Source organism: Pygocentrus nattereri, chromosome 4 (genome assembly GCF_015220715.1).
Source record: "Pygocentrus nattereri isolate fPygNat1 chromosome 4, fPygNat1.pri, whole genome shotgun sequence".
NCBI classification, from domain to species: Eukaryota; Metazoa; Chordata; class Actinopteri; order Characiformes; family Serrasalmidae; genus Pygocentrus; species Pygocentrus nattereri.
In genome coordinates, this window is record NC_051214.1 from 51,229,970 (window position 1) to 51,247,650 (window position 17,681).

Genomic DNA, 17,681 nt, shown 5'->3' on the forward strand with positions numbered 1-17,681 from the left:
CTCTCAAAAGTCTTCGCCAACAAAGTTCAAAGCATCTGTGTTTTTCTGTCTCCTGAAGGCAAACGCAGTCCATCATTTCCTCATCTTTTCACTGTATCACTTCAATTTAAACGATTCTCATTATTCACAGCAATACTGTCACTGTCCAAAGAAAAACATGCATGTCCGTTTTTTTTTGCAATTTTTACTGTTGTACTTCATTTGAGGACGGTGGATGTTTGGCACTGTGTGAAAACTGAATGATGAATGAACCAATAGGAGCGCTCCAAATAGTTTTGAATGAAATCTCCTTACATTAACTTAAACTGATGATACAGAACATTTCTGCCCTCCAGTTACTGATTTTACAGCGACAACAAGCCGATTCAATACTGTGTTAAAACTGCAGGTGTAGATTACCTGCTGGATTTTATACATGGTAGGAGTTACTGATGGACGTTGCTATTGGTTCTTCCGTTATGCAAACACAGTCCATTTAGATCACACACACACACGCGCACGCGCGCGCCACGTGGCCTGCTGTTCTCCGTCTAAGGCAGTATGTCTGCCCATCCGCCATGTTGGAGCGGTCAAGTCTCGCTTGTGAAGAGTCTCGGGATTAAATCGTCCACAGCTTCCTTACCCTCGTTATAATCCCCAGACTCGGATTAATCTAGACTGCTCTCAGTGTGGCTCTGATTCTTTAATGACTGATCGTCTAATCAGCCGTCCAGGAGAGTAACCCGTCTGCACCGGACGGGAGTTTAGCGCAAGCTCCGCAAACCCGACCCGCAAATCCGGCAGTGCGCCAGTCGCTGCTAATCCCTGCACGCTGGACCTGGCTTCCTGCTCGCTCGCCGCTGCTTCCTGTTTTCCCGCTCCAGCGGTCGCTTTCTGGGGCCTGAAGCTGCAGCATTTAAGGTGGAACGGGGAAATGCGAACAGAAGCTAATTTCAGGACGCTGTAAGAAGGGCCATCATTAATCTGTTAATCTCTACGCAGATTGAGGAACGCTAGAATTTACAGAGAGAAGAGCTATAAACCATCACTGGTTATCAATAAATCAATAAATGACTGCTACTTAAAGTTAAGATCCCTGAATAGATGAAATCAGATGAATATAATCTCGCGCCCTGTCCGCGTTCTGGCTGCAGTGCTCCTGAAATTCTGTGTAATTCTGGACTGAATTTTTCTGAAACTGACGCTCTTTAATGGCACTGAATGCAGTCCAGCCGCGGTGTTGACCGCCGGGCTGGACCCGCCGCGGCTTCTCGGTCTGCACGTCTATGAATCAGACGAGCGAACAAGCGCTTAATCCCCGCCCCCTGCGCTGGGATTGGCTAGTCGCATCCCTCCACCTGCGCTGGGATTGGCTAGTAGCATCCCTCCACCTGCGCTAGGATTGGCTAGTCGCATCCCTCCACCTGCGCTGGGATTGGCTAGTAACATCCCTCCACCTGCGCTGGGATTAGCTAGTCGCATCCCTCCACCTGCGCTGGGATTGGCTAGTAGCATCCCTCCACCTGTGCTGGGATTGGCTAGTCGCATCCCTCCACCTGCGCTGGGATTGGCTAGTAACGTTCCTGCACCTGCGCTGGGATTGGCTAGTAACATCCCTGCACCTGCGCTATGATTGGTTCATAATCACTATGGCTACGTCACCGGCAGGGCGGCGCTGCACCGCGCGGAGCGCCGCCGAGTCTGAGAGCCGCTGAAGGTGAGCTGAGCATCCAGCAGCGGGCTGAGCGCCTCACCCGGAGCAGCGACATGGCCTCAAAATGCCCCAGGTGTGAGAAGACGGTGTATTTCGGTGAGTCGCGCTCTCGCTTCATTTCCCACTGCTGTGTTACAGAAGCCCAGCCTCCGCCTGCGTGACTGCCCCTGCCGCTCGGCCGTCTCCGGTTTAAATGGAGATCAGGCCCGGTCCCCGCGCTCGGCCCGGTCCCCGCGCTCGGCCCGTGTCGCATCGTTTTTACTGTGTCCTTTCTCGCCCTGTTAGGGGCTTCTCCGCTTCTCCGCCTCCCTGAGCTCAGCCTCACTCGCCCCGCTCAGCGCGCTGAGACCAGACGCCTCTGCCTGCGCCGGGGCAGCTTCGGTCTGCAGCTCTGACAGTGAAAGATCTGCGCGTGGGGACCGTCCGAGTGGGGTTAATGCAGCTAATGGAGAATCTTCTCCACACCTAAAAGCCCAAAGTCTAAAAATATAAAACGCCCACACGGTACAAATTGGTAATGTTGCACGGTAAAAAACCGTCTTAAATATTTGATATATTTTAGGTTTAAATTGCATGTTTTTGCCTGGTTTATATGTTTTAATGTGTTTACGTGATCAACAGTCATATTTAATAAGCTGTGTAATATTGTAATATTCCGTGTGTGAAACAGAAGGGCTGTGGTCAGCAGCAGCTTTTAACCTTTAAAGGGCTCATCACCTGCTCTTTCAGTCCTCTTCATTCTGCTTTTCCTGAGATACACATACAGGAAATTAGAGGAAATTCATTTTTATGATAATTTTCCAACCTTCGGAATAAAACGGGTTGTGCCTTCAAGACTGATATGAATCATATGTGAGTCTATGAATGAGCTTTTTCAAGAAGTAGGTGCGGTGGGTGGGCCTGTACGTGCTGTGGGTGGGGCTGAACTGCTGTAGGTGCGGTGGGTGGTGCTGAACTGCTGCAGGTGCGGTGGGTGGGGCTGAACTGCTGCAGGTGCGGTGGGTGGGGCTGAACTGCTGTAGGTGCGGTGGGCGTGGCTGAACTGCTGTAGGTGCGGTGGGCGGGGCTGAACTGCTGCAGGTGCGGTGGGTGGGGCTGAACTGCTGCAGGTGCGGTGGGTGGGGCTGAACTACTGCAGGTGCGGTGGGTGGGGCTGAACTGCTGTAGGTGCGGTGGGTGGGGCTGAACTGCTGTAGGTGCGGTGGGCGGGGCTGAACTGCTGTAGGTGCGGTGGGCGTGGCTGAACTGCTGTAGGTGCGGTGGGCGCGGCTGAACTGCTGTAGGTGCGGTGGGCGTGGCTGAACTGCTGTAGGTGCGGTGGGCGGGGCTGAACTGCTGTAGGTGCGGTGGGCGTGGCTGAACTGCTGTAGGTGTGGTGGGCGTGGCTGAACTGCTGTAGGTGTGGTGGGCGTGGCTGAACTGCTGTAGGTGTGGTGGGCGCGGCTGAACTGCTGTAGGTGCGGTGGGTGGGGCTGAACTGCTGTAGGTGCGGTGGGTGGGGCCGAACTGCTGTAGGTGCGGTGGGCGTGGCTGAACTGCTGTAGGTGTGGTGGGTGGGGCTGAACTGCTGTAGGTGTGGTGGGCGTGGCTGAACTGCTGTAGGTGTGGTGGGTGGGGCTGAACTGCTGTAGGTGCGGTGCAGCAGGCAGTTGGTGCTGCTTCGGTTCGTGACCTGTTTCCCTGCGTTCAGGACCTGCGGAGTAAATACCAGCTGACCACATCATTAAAAACAGGTGAAACATTTAGGCACCGCCCACAGGTGCTGAAGTGTCAAAGGGACTGAAGTCTGGATTTAATATTGACATTAACATTATTAAAGCCAATGTATGAAGTCTGTTAATGTGTGGCCTCATGATATTAATGCTAATTTATTAAAGCGAGTTATCAGTAGCTTTAGTAACTGCAGGTGCCTGTTTGTCAGGGTTTAATTCTCTCTGACGGGTTCTGCTCTGAATAATTCACTGTGCAGCTGCTCCTCTGCTGGAGTTCCTCCTCTCCTCATCCTGAGAGAGTTCCCCTGGTGTTTGTTGTGCTTTTCACACAAAAAAAACAGAAACAGCTGTTTGCTGTCCTTTAATTAGATGTATCAGAGGCCTGAGTGGACGTGGGAGTGGACACGGCGCGCAGATCCTGAAAGATGCTGTTTTAATGTGTAGATTTGGTGCCGTGTGCCTTCATAAACACTCTCCAGTCAGAAAGAGCAGCTAACTACACACTAATAGCAACTCTTCCTCTCCACTTAAAGAGGAATTCCAGTGATCTCTCTAAATCCAGAATTCAGAACCAGTTCATCTTTTAGAGGGGGACGTCTGGTTCCCATCACCACCACTGTGAACGGTTCTGACTCGGTCAGTTTATCTAGAACAGTGCGTTTTCACACCAAACCGCTCTGAATGAATTTTTTTGACATCTTAACCAGTTAATTATGCAAAGAATTTAGAAAAATGCGTGTAAGATTTTAAAAAATTTTACATTTGGAAAAAGGCCTCTGAATTTTAATAGGCACACATTTATTAGAATATGTTTATTAGGACATGTTTTATAGTACAGTTGATGTAATCTGCTACTTTCAGATCAAGGCATTTTTTACACCATTAATACGATTTAGCCCCACCCATTCAGCATATGGCAGTTTAGCTCCACCCATCCAGCCTCCAGCAGTTTAGCCCCGCCCGTTCAGCATATGGCAGTTTAGCTCCACCCATCCAGCCTCCAGCAGTTTAGCCCCACCCATTCAGCATATGGCAGTTTAGCTCCACCCATCCAGCCTCCAGCAGTTTAGCCCCGCCCGTTCAGCCTCCAGCAGTTTAGCCACGCCCGTTCAGCCTCCGGCAGTTTAGCCCCACCCGTTCAGCCTCCAGCAGTTTAGCCCCACCCGTTCAGCCTCCAGCAGTTTAGCTCCGCCCGTTCAGCCTCTGGCAGTTTAGGAAAAAGGGCCCTTTAAAGACATTTTGATCTTAGTCGTTTCTAAGACAAATTCAAATGAATGCCTGATTAAAATTAACGTCTAAAAGAAAAGATCATTTTAAAAATGTTCTTTCATACAGATGACTGTACTTTATTATAATCAGTTATGATCTGTAATCAGTTATGATCTACTGTCTATCTCCATTGTAAAGTTGATGCAGTCCAGGTCTCACATGACTGCATTTTAACTCCGTTAATGATTTCTCATTCATCCAGTCGTTTGCAGAAAGCTTGCAGAGGAATGTGACCTGGATATTCTGGGATGTTCTGACGTGCGACTGACTGATAAGAGTCATTTCACTATCAGTGTCCTCTCCCCCACACCCCCTTGCAAGCACAGGGGGACACATTTTTGGAAGGGACATGCAGATCCAGCTCCACGCTGAGAGACTACCTGCATGAGGCTCCAGAACTATAATTACAGATGAACAAATTCAGACCTTTGTAACCTCATATGAACCTCTAGATTCTCCTCTGCAGTAATAACGCTGCATTTAGGTGAAAAGCTCAAGGTGCTCTGAAGGTTAATTCAGTACAATCATATTAGCACAACATTTAGAAGAAGACAGTTCACAGCTGAATAAACACAAAGTAATTCATAAGAGCAGCAAATCACCATAATATTTAATAAAAAACAGTTCTAAATTAAAAAAACATGAACATGACATGAACAGGCGTCTCTGCTTCAGACAGGCTTAGACTAGAGCCTTTTCTGGGTTCTCACATCTGTCGATTTCTGTTAGCAGGTATGTTCCATTTCTCAGAGCCACAGAAACAGCCACACCTTAAAGCTGGACTGGTTTGACCGAAATGATCAGCCACCTTAAATGGTGTGCATGCACCAGAAAATAGCTGTAGTACCATTTAAGGTGGAGCAGAATATCTGAATAAGATGCTAAATTCAGCTTCATCAGAAGAAGCAGCCTGACCGACCAGAACCACAGATTTAACCTCATTTGTTGGTCAGTGCTGGACGTCTCTGATTAGCTGACTCAGTACAGTGACGCTGCAGCCGCAGCTCTCTCCTCACTTCGCGTTGTAGCTGTGTCAAACCTGAAAACTTCAAACTGCATATACAACCCCAATTCCAGTGAAGTTGGGACGTTGTGTAAAACATGAATAAAAACAGAAAACGATGATCTGCAAATCCTTTTCAGCCGATATTCAACTGAATCCACTACAAAGACGAGATATTTAATGTTCAAACAGATAAACTTTATTGTTTTTTGCAAATATTCACTCATTTTGAATTTGATGCCTGCAACACGTTCCAGAGAAGTTGGGACAGGGGCGTGTTTCCCACTGAGTTACATCACCTTTCCTTTAACACTCAATAAGCGTTTGGGAACTGAGGACACTGATTGTTGAAGCTTTGTAGGTGGAATTCTTTCCCATTCCTGCTTGATGTCCAGCTTCAGCTCCTCAGCAGTCCGGGGTCTCCGCTGTCGTATTTTGCGCTTCATAATGCGCCACACATTTTCAATGGGAGATGGTCTGGACTGCAGGCAGGCCAGTCTAGTACCCGCACTCTTTTACTACGAAGCCACGCTGTTGGAACACGTGCAGAATGTGGCTCGGCATCGTCTTGCTGAAATAAGCAGGACGTCCCTGAAAAAGACGCTGCTTGGATGGCAGCAGATGTTGCTCCAAAACCTGTATGTACATTTCAGCATTAATGGGGCCTTCACAGATGTGCAGGTTACCCCTGCCATGGGCACTAACACCCCCCCCACACCATCAGAGATGCTGGCTTTTGAACTTTGCGCTGAAAACAATCCGGACAGTCCTTTTCCTGTTTGGCCCGGAGGACACGACGTCCATGATTTCCAGAAACAGTGCGAAATGTGGACGCGTCAGACCACAGGACACTTTTCCACTCTGCGTCAGTCCATCTCAGATGAGCTCGGCCCAGACAAGCCGGCGGCCTTTCTGGGTGGTGTTGATATCTGGCTTCGCTTTGCATGGCAGAGTTTTAACCTGCACTTGTAGACGGAGCGACGAACTGAGTTCACTGACAGTGGTTTTCCGAAGTGTTCCTGAGCCCATGTGGGAATATCCATTACAGAATGATGTGGGTTTTTAATGCAGAGCCGCCTGAGGGGTCGAAGGTCACGGGCGTTCAGTGTTGGTTTTCTGCCTTGCTGCTTACCTGCAGAGATTTCTCCAGATTCTCTGAATCTTCTGATGATATTATGGACTGTAGATGATGAAATCCCTAAATTCCTGCAGTTGCACGTTGAGAAACGTTGATCTTAAACTGTTGGACTATTTGCTCACGCAGTTGTTCACTAAGTGGTGAACCTCGCCCGTCCTCTCTTGTGATCGACTGAGCCTTTCAGGGACGCTCCCTTTATACCCAATCATGACACTCACCTGTTTCCAATTAACCTGTTCACCTGTGGAATGTTCCAAACAGGTGTTTTTGAGCGTTCCTCAACTTTCCCAGTCTTTTGTTGCTCCTGTCCCAACTTCTTTGGAACATGTTGCAGGAATCAAATTCAAAATGAGTGAATAAAAACAATAAAGTTTATCCGTTTGAACATTAAATATCTCGTCTTTGTAGTGTATTCAGTTGAATATAATTATTGTATTCTGTTTTTATTTTTGTTTTACACAACATCCCAACTTCATTGGAATTGGGGTTGTAGTTAAAAAATTAAATGCTAGGTCGTCTAAGTGGACTCGCCAGGTCGTCTAAGTGGACTCGCCAGGTCGTCTAAGTGGACTCGCCAGGTCGGCTAAGTGGACTCGCTAGGTCGGCTAAGTGGACTCGCTAGGTCGGCTAAGTGGACTCGCTAAGTCGGCTAAGTGGACTCGCTAGGTCGGCTAAGTGGACTCGCTAGGTCGGCTAAGTGGACTCGCTAGGTCGGCTAAGTGGACTCGCTAGGTCAGCTAAGTCGGCTAAGTGGACTCGCCAGGTCGGCTAAGTCGGCTAAGTGGACTCGCCAGGTCGGCTAAGTCGGCTAAGTGGACTCGCCAGGTCGGCTAAGTCGGCTAAGTGGACTCGCCAGGTCGGCTAAGTCGGCTAAGTGGACTCGCCAGGTCGGCTAAGTCGGCTAAGTGGACTCGCTAGGTCGGCTAAGTCGGCTAAGTGGACTCGCTAGGTCGGCTAAGTCGGCTAAGTGGACTCGCTAGGTCGGCTAAGTCGGCTCGTCAGCTCAAAGTAACTTCTTGAAAGTCAGAAGTGTAAAACTTTAAAGAACAGACTCAGATCTCATATGTGGGTCTTAACGTGTGGGAATGTGACGCAGCCAACTTTGAAACTGTACTGGAAATGAAGGTCTTGGCCAGAACTCATCAGAAAGCCCTACCTGGTAGTTCCACCTCGCTTTAGTTAGACTAAAGAACATCTGTTCATGCAGAGTGTTTATTAGCCACGCTCCAGCCTGTCCTCAGCAGCCCATTTCTGACCACAGAGCTGCTGATGGCTGGATATGTGTGGGTGGTGGACCTCTCTTTCAAGTCATATTCCAACACTCTAATATCTGGACCTCAGTGGTCCTTTGACCAGAACCTGAGCAATGATGAATAGAGTCGAGAGCAGCTGATAAACTGTACAGCAACAGATTCACTACAGTCCCTACCTGTACATATACATAGTGGGGATATATGGTAGGTGTTTCTAATAAAGTGGCCAGTTGATTTATGCATTATTGCTCTCACAGAGGAGGAATGTTGGCACATTTCTAATGTGTTCTCTCTCTCTCCCCCTCTCTCTCTCTCTCTCTCTCGCTCTCTCTCGCTCTCTCTCTCTCTCTCTGTGTCTGTCTGTCTGTCTCTCTCTCTCTCTCTCTCTCTCTCTCTCTCTCTCTCTCTCTCTCTCTCTCTCTCTCTCTCTCTCTCTCTCTCTCTGTGTGTGTTTCTCCTCCTGTGGTTCCTCAGCGGAGAAGGTGACTTCTCTGGGGAAAGACTGGCACAAGTTCTGTCTGAAGTGTGAGCGCTGCAACAAGACCCTGAACCCTGGAGGACACGCCGAGGTAGACAGTAGTAGTAAAGATGGAGAGAATGTGGAGTAAATATTAGCAGAGATGGAAATAAGTCTCCATCTCTGAATCAGAGTCTTCATTCGCCAAATACAGAGATAATGAGCACTTCAAACAGTGGAGTAACTGCAGTTCAGTGCAAAGAAAATAAATGCGCTCCATATCGTAATTACTTTGAAATAACCCCACCCATTTAGCCGTTTAGCCCCACCCATTATAGCCTACAGCCATTTAGCCCCACCCATTCAGCCCTCAGCAGTTTAGTCCCGCCCATTCAGCCTACAGCAGTTTTGCCCTACCAATGAAATTTAGATTTAGAACTGCTATCATTCTGTTACACTAATTACTGTGTTTTTAGTAAAGTTAATTAAAGGTCATTATCAAAACATCTGACCTCAGTGCATTTAAGCTAATTGGGTGCTAAAGGTCAGTATTTCAGTCTGGAGTAATTCCATATGAACTATTCCATAGTTTTGACGTTTGTGATCAGAGTTAAATAAGAAAATCTGTGTGAGCAGCGTTCAAACTTTTGACTGGAGGCGTACATCTTAATCGAGCTGTGCTCTAAAGGCTGAATAGATGGTGATATAAGGGCTTCAGTAAGAAGCTGATCATTCCCCTGCTGGTAATTACACCCCTTCAGCAGAAATGCCTGCGTCTACAATAATAAGCGATCTAGAGTGTAGAGCACTGCGAGTGCGTTCGGTCATCATCACCTGCGTGGGCTGCGTCTCCCTGTACTGGACTCTGATTGGTTTGTAGAGAAGCGTCTGTAGTTCTGCGGGCAGCCTTTTCTGACTGAATGGAGAAAAATGAATATTCTCTCTCGTTCTCTCACAGAATGAGACAGACTTGTTCCTTGGACCAAAACGTTTTACTGTAGGGTTCAGGTAATGAGCCTACATGACGCCTACAAAAGCTGGTCATGACACCTGACGTAAACGCTACCACCAGGTGTCATCGGCCATAAAGACTTTATCTCATTTTGATAGGTGTAACATTTATAGCCTATATAGACCTGTGGGAATACGCATTTATAAACATCTACATAGGATTGTCAGTTTTCATGACACCCTTTTCTAGGTGTGTACCGGACCATGGTTCAGTTTGATCTTCACAAAAAACACCTCATTTGGTCGGACCATATTTTGGTCTTTGGTCCAGAACCGAGGAAACTTTCACGCCTGCTGTTTTGGTTCAGACCAAACTGAAAAGCCTGAAGGTCCGGACCAAATAAGGTAACTGTGGAAGCTCCCTAAAATGACTTGAATGAAGCTGTAATACAAGTAATATTCAGAATTAATCATATTTCAGAAGTAGAGATCTCAGTGAACAGCCCAAAGTGATTTACAACCCTAAAACACAGTAAACAGAGTGTGAAAATACAGTGACTGTAAACCGTCTCTAACGTTTTGTGTTTTATTTTCACAGCATGATGGGAAGCCATACTGCCACAAGCCGTGCTACGCTGCCCTCTATGGGCCCAAAGGTGCAGTACAGCTAATTAGCATCTGTTTTTGATGCAAATTTGTGGTGTAAAGTAGGACGTTTTCTCCCTCGATGCCACAAACACTTCATTAGAGACGCAGACTCAACATCACAGCTTCTGAATCTCTGCAGTCTTCCAGTATGTGGGTCACCAAATCAAACCTGCTTCTGTTTCTAATGGATGAAAAAGTGAAAACAGTATTTCACACTGACTGTATTTTACTGTATGATGCTTAACAGCTCAGATTGTGCTGACTGAGCTGATTTGTGTGCTCTATTCTGCTGTTCGTTCTGCAGGTGTAAATATTGGAGGTGCTGGATCATACGTGTATGAGACACCAGTCAGCGATGCTCCTGTCAGCACTGGAACAGAACCGGAACCCAAAGCTGAGGAGAAGAAAGCAGCTCCTCTGACCCGTGGACCAGTGAAGGGTGAGAACATCTGAAGGACTTCTACTGCTGAGTAGGGCTGAATATAATTCTCACACACACACACACACATACACGCACACTTTATGGCCAAAAGTATGTGGACACTTTATTGATAACACCTACATGAGATTGTTGGATGTCTTATTCCAAGTCCATGGGCGTTAACATGGAGTTGTCCCCCTCTATAACAGTCCATTCAGTCAAAAGAGCATCTGTGAGGTCAGCCACTGATGTTAGACGAAAGGGCTGACTTTGCCTCATTGCATCAACAGTTGAAATGATCAGAAAAGAGAAGTCCTGATTGTTTTCTCACTGTTGAATAAGTTATAGGGTTTATTTTGATGATGTTATCTTTCGTTCTTCTCCTTCAGCTGCAAGCTTCTCATCTTTCTCTGGACAGCCCAACATCTGTCCACGCTGCAGCAAAACCGTGTATTTTGGTAAGTTCTCACGGCTTTAAACTGTTCATCACTACGTAACAAATACTTTCCTCTAGTTCTGCTCTCTGGAGCTTTTGTGACTCTTCTACTGAATACGCTTACGATTCATTAAACATCAAACACGTAAAATGAAAATCCATCCATCAACTTCACGCATACGTGCTGAGGCCGCAGCAGCTTCGGTGGTGTACCTGAGTGAACAGGCGTACTGCTATTCAGCCAACGTTCATAGATTTGAAGCTGTTTTAACTTTTGTTGCTCCTGGACAGAGTAGGAAGAGTTAGAATATTTGAACATTCAAATAGTCATTAAATAGAAAATTAATTAATTAAAAAGTAAATTACTTTTTTGATATACAAATGAGCTTCTGTCTAATGCTATATGTTCTCATACTGAAGAACCGTGAGCTGTCTGAACTCCATCCTCCACAAGAGGGTGTAGAGCTGCGTCATATGTTCTGGAAAAGAGGTTCTGATCATCATCTAAAGACTACCACATGCCGGCTGTAGACTGGCATGGACTGTCTAAAGATTACTGCACACTGTCTTAAGGCTTCCACAGCAGGCTAAAGGTATAGCATACCATCTAAAGGCTACCGCTCCATCTCAAAGCTACCACTCAGCATCTAAAGGCCACCATACACTGTCTGAAGACTACCATCTAAAGGCCACCATACACTGTCTGAAGACTACCATCTAAAGGCCACCATACACTGTCTGAAGACTACCATCTAAAGGCCACCATACACTGTCTAGAGGTTATAAAACCGATGTGTAAAGCCTACCGCACACTGTTTTGAGGCTAGTGCAGCTGTCTAAAGGATACTGCATGGCATCTAAAAGCTACCATAGCCATCTAAAGTCTACCGCACACCATCTTAAGGCTAGTATATCTGTCCCAAAGCTACCACACACGCCTAAAAGCAACTGCACCCCAAACAAGAAGCACCTTATAGCAAAAAATCCATAGCTTAGCTGTAGCGTATAGAAAATTCCTTAAAATCATTTCACGCAACATTGTGTAGATTTAATGGAACGTTTTTGACGTCATTTAATGAATTTATCAGGTTTAGAATTAGATCATTATTTCTTCAAAAACTCACTTCAACGGTGAAAAGATACAAGGAGTATCACTGCACTACTAACTCTAGATGAAGTAACAGGTGATCAGCATTTACTCTGATTTAGATTATCCAGAATGTGAACTGTGAGAAAATTAAACATGATGTTTTGTATTTTGTTCTACTTTGTTGTTTTTCCGTGTGTCAGCTGAGAAGGTGACGTCTCTGGGTAAAGACTGGCACAGGCCGTGTCTGCGCTGCGAGCGCTGCGGTAAGACTTTGGCTCCTGGGAGCCACGCTGAGGTGAGCAGTAGAGCTGAACCCTTTGGGCATCTGAACAGTCCGGACGCAGTCACTGCTGAACAGCCGTTTTACAGGCATTTTATTTATTCATTTATTTAAGGATTTGTTTTTGTAGCTCACACTCAGTGTGAAAAGGCTGCAAGGCTCGTCTCCCCCTGTGGGGCAAGTCTTTTTCCAGAATGTACTGAATATGAAACTGTACAGCTAATCATTTTGAATATTATAGATTTTTTTTTTTTTTTTTTGAAAATCACTTTGCATCCCAGCCCTAGATTTTCTATGATGATCTATGGGTCTTCAGTAAAATCTATTTCAGTAAAAGTGTTTCTGTTAGTAAGTGTAAATCAGCCGATCATGTTAGGAGTGAATATTGGCTTCATATGTTCTTTAGCAGAAACAGACAGAATGTGTAATCAGTGGGTGGAGCCAAACAGAGGACTTTCTGGAGAATCTGAGATGATTTCCAACCTGGAAGTGTAACACATCCAAATTCAGAAACGGTGATTATGGTGTGTTTTCTGTTGCAGCATGATGGCCAACCGTACTGCCATAAGCCATGCTACGCAGTGCTCTTTGGACCGAAAGGTACTCCATCGTCTCATATAACACCTGAATTAAAGGCATTTTTCAGAATTCATATGACTTATTCTGCTGTAATCACCTATTTCTGTACACACAGACAGTGGCTATGTTTTCATTCATCTTTCTCTACACTTCCCAACATGTATTACCCAAATACATCATATAATCATTGGGAATCTTTGGGGTGTCTGCTGTAGACTGAACGGGTGGGTAAAATGCTGTAGACTGAACGGGTGGGGTAAACTGCTGTGGACTGAACGGGTGGGTAAACTGCTGTAGACTGAACGGGTTGGTAAACGGCTGTAGACTGAACGGGTGGGGGTAAACGGCTGTAGACTGAACGGGTGGGGTAAACGGCTGTAGACTGAACGGGTGGGTAAACGGCTGTAGACTGAACGGGTGGGGTAAGCTGCTGTAGACTGAACGGGTGGGGTAAACTGCTGTAGACTGAACGGGTGGGGGTAAACGGCTGTAGACTGAACTGGTGGGGTACACGGCTGTAGACTGATCTGGTGGGGTACGCGGCTGTAGACTGAACGGGTGGGTAAACGGCTGTAGACTGAACGGGTGGGGTAAACGGCTGTAGACTGAACGGGTGGGTAAACGGCTGTAGACTGAACGGGTGGGTAAACTGCTGTGGACTGAACGGGTGGGGTAAACGGCTGTGGACTGAACGGGTGGGGTAAACTGCTGTGGACTGAACGGGTGGGTAAACGGCTGTAGACTGAACGGGGGGGTAAACTGCTGTGGACTGAACGGGTGGGTAAACGGCTGTAGACTGAACGGGTGGGTAAACTGCTGTGGACTGAACGGGTGGGTAAACTGCTGTGGACTGAACGGGTGGGTAAACGGCTGTAGACTGAACGGGTGGGTAAACGGCTGTGGACTGAACGGGTGGGTAAACTGCTGTGGACTGAACGGGTGGGTAAACTGCTGTAGACTGAACGGGTGGGGTAAACTGCTGTAGACTGAACGGGTGGGGGTAAACGGCTGTAGACTGAACTGGTGGGGTACACGGCTGTAGACTGAACGGGTGGGGTAAACGGCTGTAGACTGAACGGGTGGGGTAAACGGCTGTAGACTGAACGGGTGGGTAAACTGCTGTGGACTTTGTTTGGACCGTTAATGTTAGTTTCAGACATTGATGACTGATCCAACGCACCGTATCATTTATCTGTTTAGGAGTGAACACTGGAGGGATGGGGAGCTACATCTATGAAGAGCCGAGCGCCGAGAATCAGCCGTGAAAAAAACGAGTGTAACTCGTCCAGGCCTGCTCATCTAGTTCAAACCAGTTTTATCCTCTATATCTTGAATGTGTGGAACTAACTAGTTTATCATGTGCCAGTCTCATTTACTAATTCATATGAACCTCACACGAGCCTAGCCTTGCCGTATTTATATACTTTGTACTTTTTTTAAATAGAAGATGTAGCATTTACCTGAATTTGATGGCTGCCACCAGCTGAACAGTGTTACTTCTCCTGATCTTTGTTTTTTTAATAACTCCTACACGTTAGTTGATGTAAGAGGCCTTTTTGGCCCACCTTATTTATTGTTTATTGACCGTGCCTGTTTTCTATTGGTTAACTGTGCACCCACTTGCCTGTCACTGTTGATGATGTCACAAAGTTTTGTACAATTAAAACAAAAGAACCGTGTGTTGCAAAGTTTGTGTGACTGGTTTTATTTCAAGACCAACACTCAGAAGCTATTTATAAGCTAAGAGGTTAGCTTTAGCTTTAGCTTCTGTTTGTGTAGCATTACAGTGCCAATATATCATGAGATGAGCAGGTGTAGCAGTAAGTGAAGGTAACCGGTTTAATCTTAGAGGTTTTACTGAAATTAAAGCACTTGCCATTTAAAGCTGTGACACATTGAAGCTGCTGAAGCTGAGCTGAGAGATTCCGCAGTGTGGTGCTGAGGTATGAAGCTGTCTGATGGAGGATGTTCTCACTGTGTTGTATGGAGATGACAGATGGTGCAGACGCCCTCTTGCTGCGGTTCAGATCCACACAGACTTCCTCCTTCACGCCTCTCTGTCCCACTGTCTGCTCCTCCTGGGTTTGTTGGCTGTTCTCGTCCTTTAGAGTCCGTGACTTCCTCACTGCAGGAGGCCGCACCAAAGGCAGCTGCTGCCAGAAAGTTGCGCAGCCCCAGTGTTGTGCTTATTTATTTATTTATTTATTTATTTTCATGATTCATGACCATTCTTAAATTGATATGTAAGGCCAACGTTGTCTAATTTTGTCTAGTACATTGCAGATTTATTACAAGGTAGAGGTCAGCTTCCCGTTCCACCTTAAACCTTAAAAGTTTCAGCAGTTACGTTTTGGTGCCTCAGGCCTTCTTTTCTGAACTTTACCTTAACTGCTGCACCGTTTAAGGTGGAATGGAAGAATTCAAACAAGAAGATCTCAAATAAGAAGTTGGTTTCAGCTTCGTAGATTTGTTGCAATGGATAAAACACAAGAAAAGTAAACGTACCAGTTGGCTTGTACCAGTTGGCTTGTACCAGTTGGCTTGTACTTGCTTTGTCCCCAGGATAAATAGATGGAACAGCATCTAGCAGTGTTTAATGGCAAACCTCTGTTTTAGTCAAATTTACATTCCTCTGTAAAGTCGCTACAGCAGACCTGAGTTTTCTCTGGCAGTTTTGCTGGGATTAAACACCACATAAACATGCTAACAAGTTCAAACACTAAAGTGGACGAGCAGCTCCTGGACTCCACATATTCTGCTGTAGAAGTTCAACACATGCGTGATCTTTGCTGAGAATTCTTTGTATTGTGAATCAGACGTTGCGTGTTTGTACCACTCAAGTGCCTCAGTCTTTTAAATAAGACCTTTTAAACAGGGCTCAAACATACTTATATATGTTATTGTATTTAGGATAAACTGACATTACTGAAATTAAATTTTATTTTCCTTTTAAATCTCTCCCAAAGACTGCGTGTACTTTTTGATCTGTTGTTTTTTTTTAAACCACCCAATGAAATTCATATCAGTGTAAAATTAAACTGATAATGACTCCTCATTTTGTTTTTATATTTTTTCTTCCTATTTGTCTCCACATCACATCACCTAACAAAGAAAACTTAAAATTGCAGAGTTTTTCTTTGTGTGTCATGTTCAAATAATCATGGACACCCCTGGAAAAGATGTTTTACAGGCACCAATATCAGAAGGAGCCTATATATTTGCAAAAAATGGTTTTGTTGAAATACAGGTCAAAGTGGGTTCCCAAATCACTGCTCTTCACATTCTGTCCCAACATATTTAATATTTATTTATATTTAATACGATTTTGACACCCATACCTCTACTTACTGAGAGCTTTTATGCACTTTTTCCACCCTCGACTTTGAGCTGCCTTTGGTTACATTGCCAGCTAAACAGGACTGTGATGACAGTCCATACCAGAGGTCTTCAATTCCAGACCTTCAGTTCAGTTTATGGTCCTGGATTTCGGAATCACTACTAAGCATGACACAGTAGCCAGTCAGTCCCGTTAAGAGGTCAGTCATCTGCTAGTAAAGTACAGTACTGGATGCAAAGTCTGGAAGACCTCTGATCTGCACTTTCACACTGATGGTTATAGTGAGCTCCAGGTTTATCCACATCTTGCTGCTTGTTGTTCTAAAGCCCACTGGAGGGCGCACAGACACCACCATGTCTGGCATGCTCCCTCAGCATAGCTGGTGTGATGGGGAAGTGCTGTGTTTTGCCAGTTGCCAAGACATGAAGCTCCTGCTTAAAGCTATGCGACCAAAAGCCTCTAAACCTATAATGATAGCATGGTAGGTCTGAAGAACCGAGCTGGGAAGCAGCTCTTTATCTGAGAGCACATTCATCAGCACTTTTTAACCCACTATTCCAGTGGGATCCACACAGAGGGATTGAGGGAATGCCCAGGATAAGAGACTAGACATGGTGAGGTCCTAAGAGCAGAGTTTTAATGCGCTGCATTTACTGCTGGTGTCTTAGAAGATGCCCTGCAGGCCCATGACTCACTCTCCTCCCGCCTAGTGAACGGGAGCCAGGAAGTCGAGGATGCCATCGGCTCCCCTGAATACAAATCACATTGAACAGAGGGGCCTGTGGAACATATGGCTCATTGGAAATGTGAACGCGGGTCATGAATATTTCACATGACTGTTGGCAAAAGATTAATGGCCCTCCATAATGAAGGTATTACTTTGTACCAGTGCAACTTTATAGCATTCTGCTATAAAACAAGGATTTAATGTGTTGTTTATCATGTTATTGCAGTACTTGTTGTGTAGCATTGCTTCCCTCAGCCTCATCAGTTTGACAGGATTCATAATTTTGTTTTTGCTTTCGTCTGTCAACTCACTACAATCTCCAACATGCATTACGCAAATACTTCAAAACAACCACTGGGAGTCCTTGAACTGTGGTAAAGAAATCAACTGGCAGGAAAACAGTGGGGAAAGCACGTGAATCGTTTTATACTATCAAGTCACATTTCATTAAATTAAAGCTAGAAAGGAAACACAAAAACATAGTAGGTGAAATTGGGCTTAAACACAGAGTAAGGACGCTAAACAATAGTCTTCAAGTTAAACAGACAAATGTTAATCGCCTTTTACAACCCCAATTCCAGTGAAGTTGGGACGTTGTGTAAAACATAAATAAAAACAGAAAACGATGATCTGCAAATCCTTTTCAACCTACATTCAATTGAATCCACTACAAAGACGAGATATTTA

General features: G+C 45.7%; 1 protein-coding gene across 1 annotated transcript; it reads left to right on the forward strand.

The window, feature by feature from the left end:
* Positions 1 to 1,633: 1,633 nt before the first annotated feature.
* Positions 1,634 to 14,618, forward strand: crip2l (cysteine-rich protein 2-like). Its single transcript, XM_037537404.1, has 8 exons — positions 1,634 to 1,789; positions 8,543 to 8,637; positions 10,075 to 10,132; positions 10,429 to 10,563; positions 10,935 to 11,003; positions 12,272 to 12,366; positions 12,894 to 12,951; positions 14,131 to 14,618. The coding sequence occupies exons 1-8, from the start codon at positions 1,747 to 1,749 to the stop codon at positions 14,193 to 14,195; spliced, it is 618 nt and encodes a 205-aa protein (XP_037393301.1). The 5' UTR covers positions 1,634 to 1,746; the 3' UTR covers positions 14,196 to 14,618.
* The last annotated feature ends 3,063 nt before the right edge of the window (positions 14,619 to 17,681 follow it).

Bases quoted from the DNA above. Each gene is read 5' to 3' on its own strand.
- crip2l (XM_037537404.1), top strand. From the start codon at position 1,747: ATGGCCTCAAAATGCCCCAGGTGTGAGAAGACGGTGTATTTCG. The intron at 1,790-8,542 runs GTGAGTCGCGCT...GTGGTTCCTCAG, and splicing joins TGAGAAGACGGTGTATTTCG to CGGAGAAGGTGACTTCTCTG. The intron at 10,133-10,428 runs GTGCAGTACAGC...TTCGTTCTGCAG, and splicing joins TGCCCTCTATGGGCCCAAAG to GTGTAAATATTGGAGGTGCT.